We start from the raw sequence: 17786 nt of genomic DNA, 5'->3' as shown, positions 1-17786 counted from the left end.
CAGTAGGGTACCAGTAGGGGAACTATCGGTAAAAACTATCGTGCTCTTGGGTAAAAAGCTTCTTAAAATTAACAATTTTCGACAGTTTATGAAAATTAAAGCACTATTTATAATACAGATATGGGATTAAAGAAATATAAATAGAAATATACCAAAAATATATATTTTAGAATTAAAGTTTATAGTTTCTTTATTTTAATAAAATAATTAAAAGATTTGAAAGTCTACCCTATAAGAAAGTCTAAATATCCTATAAGAAAGTGTTTTAAAAAAAACTATCGTTTAAAAAATACTAGATATTCTAATAGATTCTAATAGAATAATATTTATAAAAGTATCGTTTAAGAAACTATCGCAAAAAAACTACTACTACTCTTCGAAATGAAAAACTTAACAATTTTCAAGAAAGATTTTAAGCAAAGATTTAGAATTAAAAAGAAATATACTAGAAAAGCTCTAAACTATCGTATAAGAAATTATACGATTAGGAGATATCGTATAAAACTGCTATACTCCTTGAAATTCTGAAGAATAATTTTTAAAAAGATTCTTAGGAAGATTAGGAAGACTTAAGATTAAAGAGAAATAAAGCAGATATCTAGGGCCAATATACTCTTTATAAAATAGCTATACCCCCTATAGACCAGTTATCATCCCACTGGAACCCCCCCTGAGCACCTGTCCTATTAACTGTAATTTAGTAACCAACTAGTCCCTGTCTTAATTGTAGGGAATATGGGCTGCCAACCAAAAAAAAAATGGAATATTTTATTACTCGAGGAGGAGGACGAAAGAGGGGCCTCCCTGAGAGGAGGGTTACCTCTCGGTGTTATCCTTTTATGGGCTCAACAGCCCCCCTCCCGCCCACGCCATCTATTCAACACTTTTCGGGCCAAAAAGGACCTCCCAGTCCCTACCACTCATGTCCTTTATATCAGAGAGTATGTACATGTTATTCTACTTTTTTTTCCCCCTATTTTTTTTTTTTGGCTCTTTTGGCTAAGTAAGTCGTTAAGTTGTCAGACTTGACTCTTTCGTTCCGAGTGTCCTTTACATGTGTGTGTCCTGTCCCAGTGTCCTTTCTGTTTCTGTTTGTGTTTGTGTGGCTTTATCAATAAAGGAGGCTCTTTTGGAAGGACTGCCATCATCACTGCCGAAGCCTTCTCACTTGGCTGAACAATATTTGTGAACCAGAGGACCCCCCCTAAAACAAATACCAGATCTTAAATATACAAATAGCTCTTACTTCCGAAACTTTTCCTTCCAACTTGTCTTTGTTTTTTTGTTTTTGTCTTTTATTATTTTAATTTATTTATATTTTTTTAATGCTCCACCACGTAAACAGAGATAAACATTAAAAAAAAAAATATACGAAAATAGATGAATTTTTGGAGAGAGAGAGGCTGTAGAACTTCGCGAAATATTCGGACTCGGAAACGGACTCGGACTCGGAGTCGGAGTCTCCGGGAAAAAAATGCAACCGGGATTGTTCCGTTCCGTGCCGTTCTTATCCTGGCACGGTCTGAAAATCAACTGAAAAGCTTCGGTTCGGTTCGGTTCGGTTTGGAGCGGAGCGGAGCGGCAATCAACAGTAGGTCGAATGTCCTTGCTGATACGAGCTACGAGCTACGAGCTCGAGGAACGAGGAACGAGAACGAAGTTAAACGATGCGAGTCCTGAATCGTCCTTCCTTCCTTCCTAGTCCCCACCTCGATGGCTCCTCGACGGCACACGATTACCGGAGGAGAGCTTTCTGCAGAAACGCAATCATCATCGCAGCAGCCGTAGTCGGAGCCGTAGTCGGAGCCGTAGCCGTAGCCGGAAGCCACCCCGGGGCCATAACGAAATATATATATATATATATATATAGCAGAGGGATGGAGGATGAAGGATATGGTGGCCAGGTCCTGGCGGCTGGGAAAAGCAGCTAAGCCAACACAGATATCGCTCGAGTAGTTTAAATAAATAAATAAATTCGTGGCTTATTTTAATGGCATCAAGTGGCATCAGAGCCAGTCTCTACTTGTATCTCTTGCTTCTCTGTTTAGGGGGGGATGCCATCTATTTGAGGCCCGGGGAGATGCTGATGATGATGCCTATCGAGAAAGTATCGAAATAATCATCATCGCGGAGGGATTATCGAGAGGGAGTTATTCAAATTAGGAGAGTCTATTGTTTGTGGTTTTTTGAAAGGGGGGTTCTCATTAAAATATGTAATTTCTGATGAATTTTTGATTTTTTGAGCCATGTCTAAGGGTTAAGACTATTATTTTTGATGTTTTAATAATCGTAAATATAATAATCTATAAAATATGACATTTTTCATGATTTTTTGGTCCTTCGAGCCAGCTTTAAGGGTTAGGATTATTATTTTTTAAGTTTAAATAATCTTAAATGGTCTTAGGTATTGAATTTAATGATTAATTATTAAATAATATTATTAAATTAATTTATGGAATTAAAAAGGAATCTAAAATTAATCGACTTATTATAGTTTTGTTGTTTAAGATTCAAATAGTGAGCTAAAAATAAATTATTTTATTTTATTTTTAATTTTTAATTTTATTTTTTCAAGAAAGTAATCGATTATTTATCGATTGCGATTAAAATTAGTATTCGTAAAGTATTGTTCAGGATAAAAAAATACAAAAATAACAAAAATACTAAAATAATACTAGATACTAAATGCTAAAAATCCTTTTGCCCAAATCCCCTACTTTAATGGCCTATCGTTATCGGTTATCGATTTAATAGAATAAAATAAAACTATTAAAATAAATAGAATAAAACAAGGAATAAAATATTATACTAGACTATAAAAAATATATAATATTTATTTCAAAAAATCCCTGCCATTCCTAGTCCCCCGCATCCCCCCTCCCCGACAGGACTCTCCTTCCAGTAGAGATCCAAACGTCCTCGAGCGGGTCCTGAGTGGCAGGACCAATCTGATCATGGAATACCCCTCGAAAAGTCCTTCAGGACTGGACACTGACTTGTTCCCTTGACAGTTTTCTGCCATTTTCTAAGCCAAGTACCCCCTTCTTTGTTTTTTTTTTTTGGCCCTCTGCGGTCAACGCATTTAATTAGGACCATTTTCGGTATTTTTTTTCTCAACAGTTTTGATTCAATTATGGAAGTCCTCTCGCAGGACCTCTTGATGCTTTTTCAGCTTTACAGTTTTTCCCAGTTTTCACTTTTAATTATGTTATGCAATTTATTAATTTCAATTTTCATTTTTATTCATTTGCGAGCAGGAGCAGTGGCAGTAGCACCTGTGAGGGAGGAGGTCCTGGGCCAAAAAAATGGGGCCAACGTGCCGTATGCGTAATATTAGGGCATTAATATGTGCCGCATATGTGTGGGTGTTAGGGGGTGTGAGTTAAGGGGGTGTATTTGTTACCAAAGTCTGACAAGAAAAGGCACCAGCTTTAAAAAAAAAAAATATCCAACATTGGGTTTAAAAAAAAATAAAAATAAAAAAAAAATAAGAAAAGGCGAGTAATTCGACATTACGAGCATTAACTCCCACACGTCTGCCACCCCTACCCCCTACCACCACCCTCCCCCCCTTTAATGGAGGGCTTTCCCAACTCACCACACCAAGCAAGCTTTCTGGCCGTCGGTTGCGTCAAAAAGCTCTCCTTGCGGGCGCAGCTTTTCTTCTTTTTTTTTTCCCCCCTAAACTGTGGCAGCAGCTGCGGAGTTTTTGGCGCCAGGAGGCAGCGAAAAAAAAAAAAGAAAAGGACATAAATAAATTATAAAAAAAAACACACCGCCTAGCCACCAAATCTCATCTAATCTAATCGCATTAAATCAACGCTCTTCACGCCTAAAGGGGGGCAGGGGAAGAGGGGAGCAGGACCTCCCTCCGCTAAACAGGCTCCTGACCACCACCAGGACTAGGCTTTCCATGAAAATATTCAGAAATATAAGATTATTAGGATTTAAAGAGGTTTTTGGTATTATTTTTGGGCAAAAAATAAGAGAAGTTGGATTATATTTTAGATGATTGTTTTTAATAAAAAATAAAAATAATAATAATAATAATAATAGTATTAAGAAAGTGAGAAATTCTTGCAGGGGGGACTTGAAATGGGAAGAAGAATTTCGAATTTTAAGGGATTTTTTTGAGTATTATATTGAGGGAAAATAGGGAAAGTTGGGTTCTTTTTAGAGGATATATTTTATTATGATTGTTTTTTAATAATAATATAAACTAAATGAAAAATTCTTGGAAGAGGGACTTGATTCAAAAAAAAAATATATAGAAACAATTGAGAGTACAAGTTTGGGTTTTGAGGCTTTGATTTAATTTTTGCAGAAAAATAGGGGGTTTTATAAATAATTCTTAAACTGAAACCTATCCCCAGTTGATATTTTTTTGATAAAAAAAGGGGGGGTAGTCCGCACTCCATCACTTTAACTCGCTTATCGCGAAAAAGTAAATATTTATCATACGCAGTGTGGGCCAGACTGTGTTTTTATCTAGTGGGAGTTTTCCCAGGCCACCCCCTAGATCCCCCAGATCCCCTCGATCCCCTACCCCCCCCCTTGGGAGGAACTGCCTCAGAGCCATTGTTAATTAGTGCACCGACCTTGTCGTAATTAGTGCGCCCACTGCACACGGCTGGGCCTCAGAGGGTTAAGGGAGCACTGGGCTGGCATGGGTTAAAGCCATCAAGCAGACCTCAAGCCGACTAAAATTTCGTGTCGAGTTTTCGGCGAGTGCCTCCCGGCGGCATGAAGAAAAATGGCCGCCCACCCAGGCATTAGGGGGTTAAGTAAGAGAGTGGGAGGTGGAGGGGGGCGAGGCGAAAAGGGGGTAAGCCAGTGCAAGCGGATAATAACTTTTGCATTAGAGGAGAGCCCAGAAAATGCAATTTTCGGTCGGAGAATGACTCCCTCGGGCCAGGACATATAGCTTATAGAGTATATAGCTTATGGTGGTTATATTATGGGGAAAGAAGGGGCCGAGGGGCAGGTCCTTTTTGGTAAAAAAAATAAAAATAAAAAAGCTAATGAGCCGCGAAGGCCAAGAAGTTGATAAAAAAAAATGGGTTTTTTTGGGGAATATTATTAATTATTAAATGAAATTAATAAAATAGTAAATAAATAAAATAATAAATTTACAAATTATGATTAAAAATATTTAAGGATAAATATTTTAGCCAGATTCTTGGGTTTAATTAATTTTTTTATATTTTAGAGGTATAATATTAATTATAAAATGAAATAAATAAAATAAGTATATACAAAAAAAATAATTATGAATAAAATAATAAATAATTAAAAATTATGATTAAAAGTGTTCATTTTTTAAATTATTAAAAAAGCTTTTGGAAGATTTTTTAAAGTTTTTAAGGAGCCTTGGCATTCTTTAATAATAAAAAAAAAATAAAAAAGGAATAAAAAATTAAAATAAAATAAGAAACTTTCATGTAGGAGTACACATTAAAATATTTAATTATTTTTTTTTAAATTAAATTTCAAAATAAAAGAAGGAAAAAAGGAAGACTGTCAAGGATACGACATTTCTGCCAAGTCTAACTAGAGCCAAGACTGGATTTCAGATAAGCAAAAAAAAAATAAAAATTTAATAAATAAAAAAATTAATAATAATAAGCAAAGAAGGACACAGAACTCCTGAGAGCCCTAACTCGGCTCTCAGGAGGAAGAGCCCAAGTTAGGCGTAAAAAAAATAAATTAAATAATAAAAGAAAATAAGGAACCAGACGCTGGACTCTTTGGAGTTGATTAGCAAAAGGCCACTCTTTGTATTATTATTTAAAATTAAAAGAAAAATAATAATTAAAATTAAAAATAAAGAACGAGAAGTCGACTCTTTGGGGAGCAGTCGACTACTGACTTGGAAAGGAGGAAAGGCGGCCTTTTATACTGTTTTTGGATCCTACTCAGGGCCTACTAGGCTCGATAGAAAGTTATCGATTGCCCAGTTAAAGTTATCGATTGTTGGGAGGGCTGCGACGTAAGAGGGCTTACAAGTAGCCCAAAATGTTAAAAATTGTGAAAAAAAATATATAATATTAAACAAACTGAAGAAATAAATAGAAATATTTATAATATTTTTTTTAGGAATAAAATAATATTAAAAAAGAAAGTTAGTCCCTTGAAATTGTTAGTTAATAGAATAAATCTCTAAAAAAATGTAAAAATAAACTACCAGACAGTAAAGGATGACAAAAATCTATTAGAGAAACGCAATAAAAAGTATATAATTCTAAAAAAAACTCTCTTAGAAGATAAAAATCGTATTAATTATGCTTAAAAAATGTTAAATTTTAGGGGTTTACTACAAATACCTATATTTTTAGAGGATCTGTATGAGTTATAGAGCTTAAAAGTGATTTGAGAGAAGTGAGAGCCTAAAAGTAAGCCTTAAAGTATGCTTTAGAAAATAAATTCGATTAGAACGACTACCGGGTATCATATAACAATAATATCCCTCTCTACAATTCTAAAAAATTCTTCAAGAATCTGAAACTTACTCCCCAAAAAGACAAACATTAAGGGGTTTCTGTTGAAAAAAATCGAAAAAAAATCGAAAAAATCCCCTTTCTGAGATGTATTCCTCCATTAGGGGGCAGAACTGAGTGCATCAGTGGCAGGAATTAAAGACTCGGGGGAGTGCGTGCCACAAAAAGTGGCAGAATGCAAATCAGAGGCAATAACAAGTGGCAGGTCTGGGAAAGTAAACAGAGACAGAAGGTGAAGAGGTGAAGAGGAGATAAAGAGAAGGAGAAGAGCAAATAGAAAATAGAAAATAGAAGAAGGAGGTGGAGGAGGAGGAAGAATAAGAGGCAAGGAAACAAAGAGGAGAAGAAAGTGGAGAAGAAATGGAAAATTATGCACACACACACCGGTTATTGTGATTCTTGATGTCTACCCCCCCTTTTTTTTAGATGCCATTAATTAGAATTAAGGGGGGGATTGTGTGTGTTTAAAAGGAAATGTGCCTCATGAGCCATAAAAGGTATTGGAAATTAATAGACGCACTTCCCAAGTGGCAGGAACAGGAAGAGGGAGTGGCAGGGGAGGGAGTGGCCTGGGAGGGGCACTTGAAGTGTCGTGTGAACGGGTGTACCCCCTACCCTCCTCACACCACCCAACATGCCAGGGGCGACAGCATCCCAGACACTTTCCCGAATGCCGGCGCCACCAACAGGCAGACAGAGAGGGAGATAAAGAGCGAGACAGATAGAGATAGAGAGAGAGGGCAACGTGGCGTATGCTTGATATTTCGAAAGCAGAGATTCAAGTTTCCCCCCTCGCAGGTCTCTGAAAAAAAAAAATTTAAATGCCATAGTTTTCGTTTAAGCGAGTCCCCTCCCTAGGGGCACCCCCCCTCAGGCGTATTATTAATTTTATGCGCCATATAAACGGTGAAAGGAGCCTCAAAATTTGCACCAAAAAGTGGCAGGAGGGGCAGGAGGGGCAGGAGGGGCAGGGAGTGGCAAGTAAACAAAAGGCCTTCCAATTTCCCGCCATTGGGTTATGGAAACAACAACTACAACAACAAAGTGAAAGAAAACCAGCCAAAAGGCCAACAAAAAAGGGCCAAGAAAAAAAAAAAATGTATTAAAAAAAAAAAAAAAAAAAGAAAATGGTTGCAAGGCGACAAAAATCACAAAGATGAGATTGCAACTGGCTCGTAAAAAATTATGTCTATTTGGTTGTTAAAAATTAATTATCTCATTTTTTGTTCAGGGATTTATTTTCCGACAAAATTATGATTAATAATAAATAATTAATAATTTTTGAGGTTAGGTTTTAGGGAAGATTTGGGAAGAAATTAAAGGCTAAAAAGAGCTTTTTTTGAGAGATTTTATTAGATAATTAGATAATGGTATTAGATTGTTTTAGAATAATATTATATATCACTCCTATATCCCTAGACTTCTGTCTAAAGAACAAATTATAGTCTTAGCTATAAATTGAATATAAAAGTATCGGGTATCATATCATATTTTAATCTTAATTTCATTGTTTTTTAATCTTAGTTGCTTTAATTTTCTAAAAAAACCTACAAGAAATAAAATATAATTTATTGTGAGATCTATACAAGTTTTAGGAATACTTTTGGGATATAAATCACTTTTTGGCACAATTACACCCTATTTAATCCTTATTATACATTATTATATTCAACTTATTTATATTTTACCTTATTATTACCTCATATTTATATGAAATCTTGTAAATTATGTACAAAATATTACTAGAGACTCTCAAATCTCATCTCATATAGACTATAGGCTTCAGGAGTACCGGGTATCGTATCGTAAAGATATTAACTTCCAATATTTATTTAAAAAAAGATCTATACATGTTTTTTTCTATAACTAAGAGTAGTTTTCTTGCATTTATTGGCTTTAGTCTTTAATTTTGAGAATAAAATTATATATATTCCTGATTCTAATGATTTATTTTTATTCTATCTAATGATTCTATCATTTTCTCATGTCTTTTTATATTTTTTATAGAACTATTTAATGATATCTTTAAATTCTCTATAAAATATAGACTATAGCCTCTTAAATCTCCGACTTATAACCTTCAAAAGTAAAAAAAATACAAAATAAATTAAAAATAAAGATAGAAGTACCGACTATCATATCCTTCAAGACCTACCCCTTCTTAGCTCTCATCTCTGGCTCTCTCTCTTATATAATCTCTCTCTCCCTACCAGACCACCTCTGCCACTTTTGTCGCCTGACCGCTTTTGGGTCATGTGTGTGGGCCTTAATGCCCTCCATGTGTGTGTGGGGGGGAGGGGGTCTTGTGGTCCACAACATTGTCATTGCCATTGACTTGGTCCTGTTTCAGCTTCCAGTATGGGTTCTGGGTTCTGGGTCTTGGCCTGGTCCTTGGTCCTTGTCCTGCTCCTGCTCCTGAGCCTTGGTCCTTGGTCCTGGGCCTTGGTCCTGGGCCGTCATATTGTGTTTGGCAAATCGCTTGCGATAAAGCCAACTACATAATGTCTCTGTAGGCCACGAGCGGCGCAGGGGACAAGGGAGGGGGGCATAAAAATGCTAAACCAGCGCTATGGTGGCGTCCCAGCGACGCACACACAAATACCATGAAAAAAAAATACCAATTTCCACATCCCTCCCCGCCCCTCACATGTGGGTTAAGGCGCGTTATCCTTGATTGCCCGCCCCGATATTGGGCCAAAAGGATATGGGCAAACAAGCCGCTTAAACTTTCCTCACGCTTCGCCATTCTTGGCCACAAATCTTGATACCCTTCGGGGAGGGAATCTCTGAAAAGGGGTTACTAGATTAAGATGAGGGTTATATTTTGGAGGTTATATTATAGATATTTTAGATATAAGTAACATATTTCTATAAATTATAGTCTGGAATATTTTTTAGTTCAGTTTTAAGACTAGATTTGAGATATTTATACTCTAAAAAAGTATCTAAAGCCTGAAATACTAAGAAATAATACTTTAAATAGATTTTCTTAACTATCTTGACTATTTTCCTGCTAATATTTTGAATTTAAGAGCTAAAAATACCAAAATACCTCCTACTTAGTCACATATTTCTATTAAAAATAGTCTATCATACATTAAATATATATGTTATTTTACTAATATGATTATTAAGACTAGATATAAGATAATAATAATCTTAAAAAGTATCTAAATACCAAAAAATACTAAAAAAAACAATACTTTCATTTGATTCTATAGATTATATATATATTATATTATTACTAATATTACCATTATTCCTAGATCTAAGATAAAAATACTTAAAAACCTATTTTTCCACTATATTCTTTATAAAATAAAAATACCACATAAAATAATAAAAAAATACTTCCTATAGATTCTACATTAAAGTATTCCTTAGTTCCTAACTAAACTTGATTAGTTTCCTACCCATTTCTCTGATTTAAAAGCCAAAAATACCAAAATACTATCTCTCAGACTATAAACTGGTAATAAAAAATATTTCCTTCCCAAAACTTTGTGTTTTTTTCCTCTAATTCCACCCCAAAAAAAAAAAGCCTCATTTAAACAAATATTTAAAATAGCTTTAAATTGTTTACAAAATTACTATAATTCTTGAGAAAATAAAAGGAAAGCGTATTGTAGAGTTCGGTTTTCTTGGAAAATTCCATTATCCCCCCCCCAGAGTTCTCAGTTCTCAGTTCTCAGTCTTTTGAAAGTCAGAACCGTATCGTGATGCGGCCCTTTTTTTTTTGCTCCTTTCTCTTTCCTTCGTCTTTGGCTTCTGATTCCTGAATCCTGTATCCTGATTCCTGATTTCTGGATCCTGAATCCTGATTCCTTGGCTTTGTGCTTTATGCTCATCATCATCATCATTTTTGCAGAAATTGCAACTGAATCTGATTTTTGGCTTTTCTTTCTCGGCGGCTAATTGCTTCCCAACTGCCCGCCAGTCGAATGATTTTGCCCCAAATAAGGGGGGGGGGGGGGGGTGGGGAGGCAACTAAAGCTAAACAACAATTTTAATTGCGACCAGGCCGAGAGTCAACGTCTGCGACTCGACTCGGGCCAAAAGGCAAATGAGGCAGTGAGGCAGTGAGGCAGCGGGCGAGGCAGCTCCAAGAAATATGAACGAGGTCAATGATTGTTTACACTACCCTCGAATGCTGTTTACTTCGAGCGGGCTGGAGGGGTTAGGGGATAGGGGGTAGGGGGCAGTGGGTGGTGGGGTATAAAGTTTAAGGGGCAATGGGGCTAGGGGGCAAGGGGGCATGGGGCTAGAAGAGGTAGCTACCGTGTGTGGACAGTGGTTCGATTCTGTAGAGAATTTGTGATTTTATTTTTTGGTTTAAAAGTATTATGGTATGATGGTTTGATAGTTAATACTAGTAGATCATATAGTATATAATTAGTAGAGTATATAATATAATATAATATAATATAATATAATATAATATAATATAATATAAGTATAATGTAATATGATAGAGTAATGGTATGATAATTCAAAGGATGATGGTATGATGGTTTGATAGTTTATAAAATAACAATATGTAGTATATAATAAGTACAGTATATAAATAGTATAGTATATAATATAATACAATATAATAAAGTTATAGAGTGATGGTAGTTCAAAAGGATAGTTTAAAAGGATGATGGTATGATAGAATGATGGTATGATAATGTGATGACTCAAAAGTATTATGGTATGATGGTACTATATTATGATGTATGATTATTATAATGATTATATTCTACATAGAAGGATAGAGTGTTGGTGTAATATAATATAGTGATATGTGATATGATGGTATGATAGTATGAATATGAATATGATAGTATGATATTGTGATAATATATATGATATGATAGTATGATAATATGAATGATGGTATGATGGTAGGATATTATGATGTATGATTGTATAACAAAAGGACAGTATGATGGTATGATAGTAATAATAGAGATAATAATAATTTGGAAGCATGATAGTATGAAGGAATGATGGCATGAGAGTAGAATAGTATAATAGAATGACAGTCAAATGAGGTAATATGGAATATATAGTATAATGTGATACGATAGAGTGATGGTATGATAGTTGATGGTATAAAAGGATAATGGTATGATGGTATGATAATGTGATGACTCAAAGGTATGATGGTATGACGGTACGATATTATGAATGATGAGACGATAAATGATAGATGATAGTATGACAATATGATAGTATGAAAGTATAATATTCCGTAGTACGTACAATAGTTAAAATAGTACGTAGTTGTATGTGTTTTGTATAAAATCGCTCAATTAATGGTATAGAATTTAGTAAAAATCGATCATATAAGATAGGGTATGCCATAAGATCAAGTAAATGGAATAAAATCTTTAATTTAAATTATATAAATATAAAAATAAACACTATAGAAGACCATCAAATGCATAGTTGTAGTAGATATAGTAGAAATTATAGTACAGATCCATTATATAGAACAATATCCTCTAATTTTAACTAAAATAAATAACAATAAATTAAAAAATAAACAAAAAACAAACAACTAACTCCCTAAAAAAACCCCTAAAAACTAAAATTTTAGAGCAAAATCTAAAGATTTCGAACCACTATGTCCTCCCAGTAGACCTCCTGGCTATAATGTTTGCAGAAGTCTGAAAGAGACAGCCGCAGGGCCAAGAGAGAGATGGAGAGATCCTTTCCCCTCTAGGCCAACTGTTAAAATTGGCAAAAAAGATAAAAAAAAAATAAAGTGAAAAATATAAAGAGAATACTAAGTAGGCTCTCAGAACTTCCATCTAAAATCCAAGTAATTAGTAGAGAACTAAAAACAATTAAGGAAAAAGTTAAGACTAAGGGGGACTAGTGGGGCTATGACTTGTGGAATTTTTGTCAAAAAATCTCCAACCAAGTAGTCCCTGCCTGCCGATTGTCAAAATTGGAAAATGTGAAGGCTCCGACCGGGCTGGGATTTCCTCATTCTATTTCCACTTTTCTACTTGTTCAGATCACACTGAGCAGCTTCCAAAAATCACCGAAATTATTTCATTATTTTTCAGCAAAAAAATCAAATCCCCAATTTTCAAAACAGAAATATTAAATATTTTTAATTCGAAAAAAGTATAATTTCGAAATAGTGATTTTCGGATCAAATATTTTACACAAAATAACACAAGAGGTGAGTTTAAAAAATATATAAACAAAGAAATAATTAAATAAATAAATTAATAAATAAATTAACTAATTAATTATTTAAAATTAAGAATAAGAATTAGAGAGAGCGGAAACTAAAGCGAATAAAAAAAAAAGAAAAATCAACAATCATGGACACTGGTCGTAAAAATCCTTGGGGCGCAGATGTAATGCGTGACCTATACGAGTCCTGGCTGATCCTTTTGGTCTGCGTCCTGGTGCACTGGAATCAATGGCACCTCCGTGCCACACCCCCCGCCCCGGCCCTACTACCCGATCCTGCCGATATCCTGCCGGAACTAAATATCCCAATCAGTGATGAGCAACGCTGGGCAGATGTCCTTTTCTGCAGCGCCTTCCTCTGCTCGATCCTGCAGTATCGTTATATGTGGGCCAGTCGATGTCGCCATTGGATCAGGCTGTTCCTTCTGGTCCTCGAGATCCTGATGCTGATCCAACTGGTGGAGTGGGTGAACCGCGAGATGTGGCAGCCAGCGATGGAGATCTTTGATGATATGCTCCATACCACCTATCTCCATATTGAGGAGTCCTGGGAGCTATATAGACTCTTTCCCGGTCTGTTCACATGGCTGCTCGAGGATGCCCCCATCACTGTCCGGCTGGTGGCCTCGTTCGTCTGCTTCTGCACGGCCCTGGACGCGGCGGCCACCGAATGGCGGCGATCCATTGACTTCCTGGTCCTGGGCAGTGTCCCAGAGTCGCCGATCAAGAGGCGTCTCCGCCAGCGGCGCTTCAACGTCAGGATGCATCGTCGCAACTTCAACTTCAATCACAATTTCAATCACAACTCGCAATCACCCGATGTCCTTATCGCGCGGCGCTTCTGTCGTGCCTGCCTGGCGGAGATGAAGTGATGGGATCCCCAGGATAGCAAAACATTCGTAACATTCCAAAAACTATCCTTTAGACCACACCCGCTATCCAAACACAGACATAGGACACACAGGACACTTTATTTTCCAAAAAAAAACAAACAAATTGAAGACAAATTGTAATCCTGAGGAGCCATATTGTCCAGATCTCGGTGGTGGAGAGGCTCGTCCTCGTCCTCGTCCAATTCCCGAGATTCAAATTGCAGCAGTGAGGGGTGGTCCTCGTCCTTTATACTCAAAATCGACTAATTAAAGCGTTTGCGGATTCTAAGTGTGTGTTTTTTGGGGATTATTTTGGAGATTTCTCTTCGAAAAGTGACATTTTAGGCAAGAGGAGGTTAAGACATGGTTTTTAGATCAGAATTGATATTAGTTCAGTAACTATTAGTACTAACTACTAAAATACTAACTAAATTACCAACTATAACTAGTATTTCTAACTACACTACAAGTACACCCAGTAACCCCTTCATTCTGTATTGAAATTTATTCTTCATCTTTGCTTTTCAAGTCAAAAATATCTAGTTTTCAAGGTAATTATACTCTATAATATGGTTCTATATCCTAGTAACCGTAGATTTTTATTTCTTTCATCAAAAATGTAAAAAAATACATATAGAAAGTCGTACGAAACTATAGTTAGTATAAAAAGAGATGGTAGAAAAGTATAGTATAAAGTAATATAGTAAAGTATGGTATAAGTAGGAATATAAGAATAATTTATACTATAAGTATATAGTAGATATGAGCTCTAAGTAGTATTTCTATAGAAACTACAAAAATAATCCATAGCTCCATAACCATATAAATGAAAATAATTTTTGAAAACTTCATTAAAAAGTAGGGAAACTTCTAAACTTATCTGTTTTAGCGCCTAAAAACATACGAAGCTATTTAGTTACTATTAAGAACTAGTACTAGTACTAACTTACGATATAAATATAAATAGTATTATCCATAAATTGTTCTACAAACCAACCATATCTCTCAATATCTCTCACAAAAATCATCAAAAACCCCTGAAACTTCCTAAAAAACATGTATTATAGCCCCCCAACCCCTATTAAGTTACAATTTCCCAAACATTTCAAACTATTTTAAATGGAAACCCCTAAGGGGGGGGCTATAATGAGGGGGATTATCGGAAATCAAGTGGAATATAATACTTGACTGAAAAGCCCCCTAGGGGGGGGAGGGGCCTGAACGTGCCAATCCGCCAAATTATGCCAGTTTGATTGAAGGGGGGGAGGTGGCTATAAATTCCAGGGGGGGATAAACAAGAGAAGTGTAGATGCAACCACCCCCTAAACACATACCTGCCACACATTCCTTGGGCTTTTGGGCTTTTTGGGAAGTGAATTATAATTTTTATAATTTTAATTATAATTATAATTTAAACACAAAGAGTAGGCACAGAGTAGCACTCTCACAGATACTCGCGCACAAAAAAATAACAGATAAAAAAAAAAACAATCAAAAAATTAGAGAAAATAAAAAGAAAATTAAAAAAATAAAGAAAATAAGAGAAAGCGATTGGAAGAACGCGACGCGCTTGGTGGCAAGTTGAACATGCAACTTGTGCGAATGGCAATCGAATGCCAAACACATTCCCTGGGTCTCAGTCGCTGTCGCAGTCGCTGTCGCAGTCTCTGCCACAGTCGACGTCAGCCGAGGCAGCGACAGAGGCAGCAACAATTGAGCAATTGAAGAATTTACTTTGCATTTCTTGCAGGTGCCGCCTGTCGCGGTTCGGCGGTGACTAATTATTTATCTTCGAGGTTCTTGCCTCACAATCTATCTTTATCTATCTATCCACCTATCTATCTATCTATCTATCTATCTATCTATCTATCTATTAGTCCTCTAAATATAGTAAAAAAATAATAAAAATTCCACCGAAAAAAATAACAACAAAATAGGAGAAAGAGCATAAAAATAAAAATAAAAAAAAAAATAAATAAAATCGAGCCAACGGGGTGAGAAAATAAACAATAAACAGCAGATACGGATACAAAAGTCAGATACAAATGTATCTTGCAGGTCGAAAGATCAAAGATACAGTGAAATCTCAGATATTTTAGCTCAGATTATATATATTTTTTAAATCAATTAAAAAACAACAACAAATTGGAAAGAAAATATTTTATTTTTAGTGTAATTTATCTTATTGCCAACTAATAGATACTCTTTCTTCAACTTAAGGTGGCTTTTTTTGTTTAATATAATTAATAAAAAATATATCGGCCCAAAAACAAAAAAATTTAAATATATAAAATAAATAATAATTTAAAATAACATAAATAATATCATAAATAAAAGTATATAAAATAAATTATATAATAATTTAAGATATAATTTTTATAAATAAGATATATTTAATAAGATAAATTAACTTTTAAAGAAAATGCCTTTCGAACCTCTTATTTATATGATCTTCTTTAATTTCTCTTTAATTTAAAAACAAAAATAAAAAGATAAATATTTTATAGTAAAATTTGCATTAAAAAGTAAAAAAAAGCCACAAAAAAATTGTCTAAAAATATTTTTATTTCAAACAAGTTTTCTAACTCTTTCTTAAGCAAGTCTGAACATGATTCTAGTCTCCCAACTATTCCCAATAGTGTTTCAAATAATTCCCAATATAATCTTGAAAAATAAAAAAATAAAAATAAAATTTGCCCGCCTGGCAACATGACTTGGCAGAAATGAAAAGCAACACCTTTTGAATTCTAAACAATATTGTAATAAATATTGTAAACAAAAGTTATAAACAATTTGTAGAATTGTGTAGATTCTTCCTCCCATCTCCTCTCTTCTGGGCAGCATCAAAGACGAGTCTTCTGAAATCTTTCCTCTCGATATATTTTATTTCCAGACACTATTTTATGAAACGGCTAATTAATCAGCCTAATTTTCTAAACATTTTTATTTATAAAATTTATTCTTTATTTATTTTATTTATTTTTTATTTTATTTATTTATTTTATTTTTTTGTCTATTTTTGTGGTCCGGTTTAGAACCAATTTAAAATCAATTAGCGGAGAAGTGCTCTCGTCTTAAAGTACTCATTGTCGGAGTGACGGATCGGTAATAAAGTGGTACCTATACCGATCCACCCCTTCCTCTCCACCCTCTCCACCCTAGCCCTAGCCACCCCCCCCTTTCAATTGCAATTCTCCAAAGTTTCCGGCGTTTGAAAATTTCAAAACGCGCCAAGAATAAATTGGCAATTACGTACATAGGAGGCGGAATTTAAATGGGCAGGGGCACCTACAAAAGGGGGCTACTAAGGGAGAGGGGGAGGGGCTTGAAGGGAGCCACTGCGTCATCGCCCGACGACCTGACTCACTCGCCTGTTTCGACCGTTTGGCCGAAAAAAGCATCGAATTCGAATCCGAAACGGGCCAATTATAATTACTGTTTATTTATTCAAGTTGGCTAGGTCAGGGGCTGGGGGCGGGGTGGTTTTCAGGGGGGAAACTGTTTAAAGGGGGGGGTCTAATAAAAAAAAAACATAAAAATAAATAGAGTTTCTATTTCTCTTCTATTTTTATTTCAATTTTGAATTATTTATATTTATTTTTTTTATATAATTTTTTGATAAAAAAGTTTTAAAATTTAGAAAATATTTAAAAATAATTAAATCATTAAACTTAAAGAGAAGAATAATATTTTTTTTTCTAAGATTTTAACAAAAAAAGTTACTAAGAAACTGAAAAATAAATCAAACTATACTTAAGCCCAGTATTTGTATTTTAAATTATTAAAAAAAAACGTAACTTTATTGTTTAGGTCAAAAAATAAATATTTTTAGTAGGATTAAATAAAAAAAAAAAATTATAAACACACTTTATAATAAGAATAAAAATATAAATAAACACACTCAATATATTTTACAAGCTTAAAGCTAAATATTAAAGTTTAAAAATAGTTATTTTTATAATAAAATTATACTTAAAAAATAGTTACAAAAATACTAAGCGAATTTTGAATTTTTATAAAAAACTTTAAAGCAATTATTTAAGTTAAAAGTACACATTTTTTATAAAAATGTTTAAAAAATAATATCTAAAAATGACTAAGAAACTAAACAAGACTCGAATTTTAATTTCAAATTGTTTTTTTTTTAGAAACAAGTTAATATAAAAATAAATATATTTTATTATCTTTGTTTAATATTTAATAATTTATTTCAGTACTATAT

The 17786-nt window shown here is 34.4% G+C and overlaps 2 protein-coding genes across 3 annotated transcripts in view; one reads left to right on the top strand and one right to left on the bottom strand.

The window, feature by feature from the left end:
- The window catches only part of LOC6505089 (frequenin-1), a 40236-nt gene extending 25039 nt beyond the window's left edge, over nucleotides 1-15197 (bottom strand). Inside the window, exon 1 of one of the 2 annotated variants that reach the window (XM_014904805.3) lies at nucleotides 14899-15197. The gene's annotated coding sequence lies outside the window, so the exon portion shown is untranslated. Of the gene's footprint in view, nucleotides 1-1246; nucleotides 1551-14898 lie in introns of those variants that run through there. The other variant, XM_001965455.4, reaches the window with a different exon arrangement.
- On the top strand, nucleotides 12461-13853 carry LOC6505181. The gene is made up of 2 exons (XM_032452001.1): nucleotides 12461-12675; nucleotides 12761-13853. The coding sequence occupies exon 2, from the start codon at nucleotides 12821-12823 to the stop codon at nucleotides 13562-13564; it is 744 nt and encodes a 247-aa protein (XP_032307892.1). The 5' UTR covers nucleotides 12461-12675; nucleotides 12761-12820; the 3' UTR covers nucleotides 13565-13853.
- Nucleotides 15198-17786: the final 2589 nt, after the last annotated feature.

The sequence above is a fragment of the Drosophila ananassae genome, chromosome XR (assembly GCF_017639315.1).
Source record: "Drosophila ananassae strain 14024-0371.13 chromosome XR, ASM1763931v2, whole genome shotgun sequence".
NCBI classification, from domain to species: domain Eukaryota; kingdom Metazoa; phylum Arthropoda; class Insecta; order Diptera; family Drosophilidae; genus Drosophila; species Drosophila ananassae.
The sequence above is the reverse complement of the archived record's forward strand: the minus strand, read 5'-3'. Positions and strand labels throughout refer to the sequence as shown.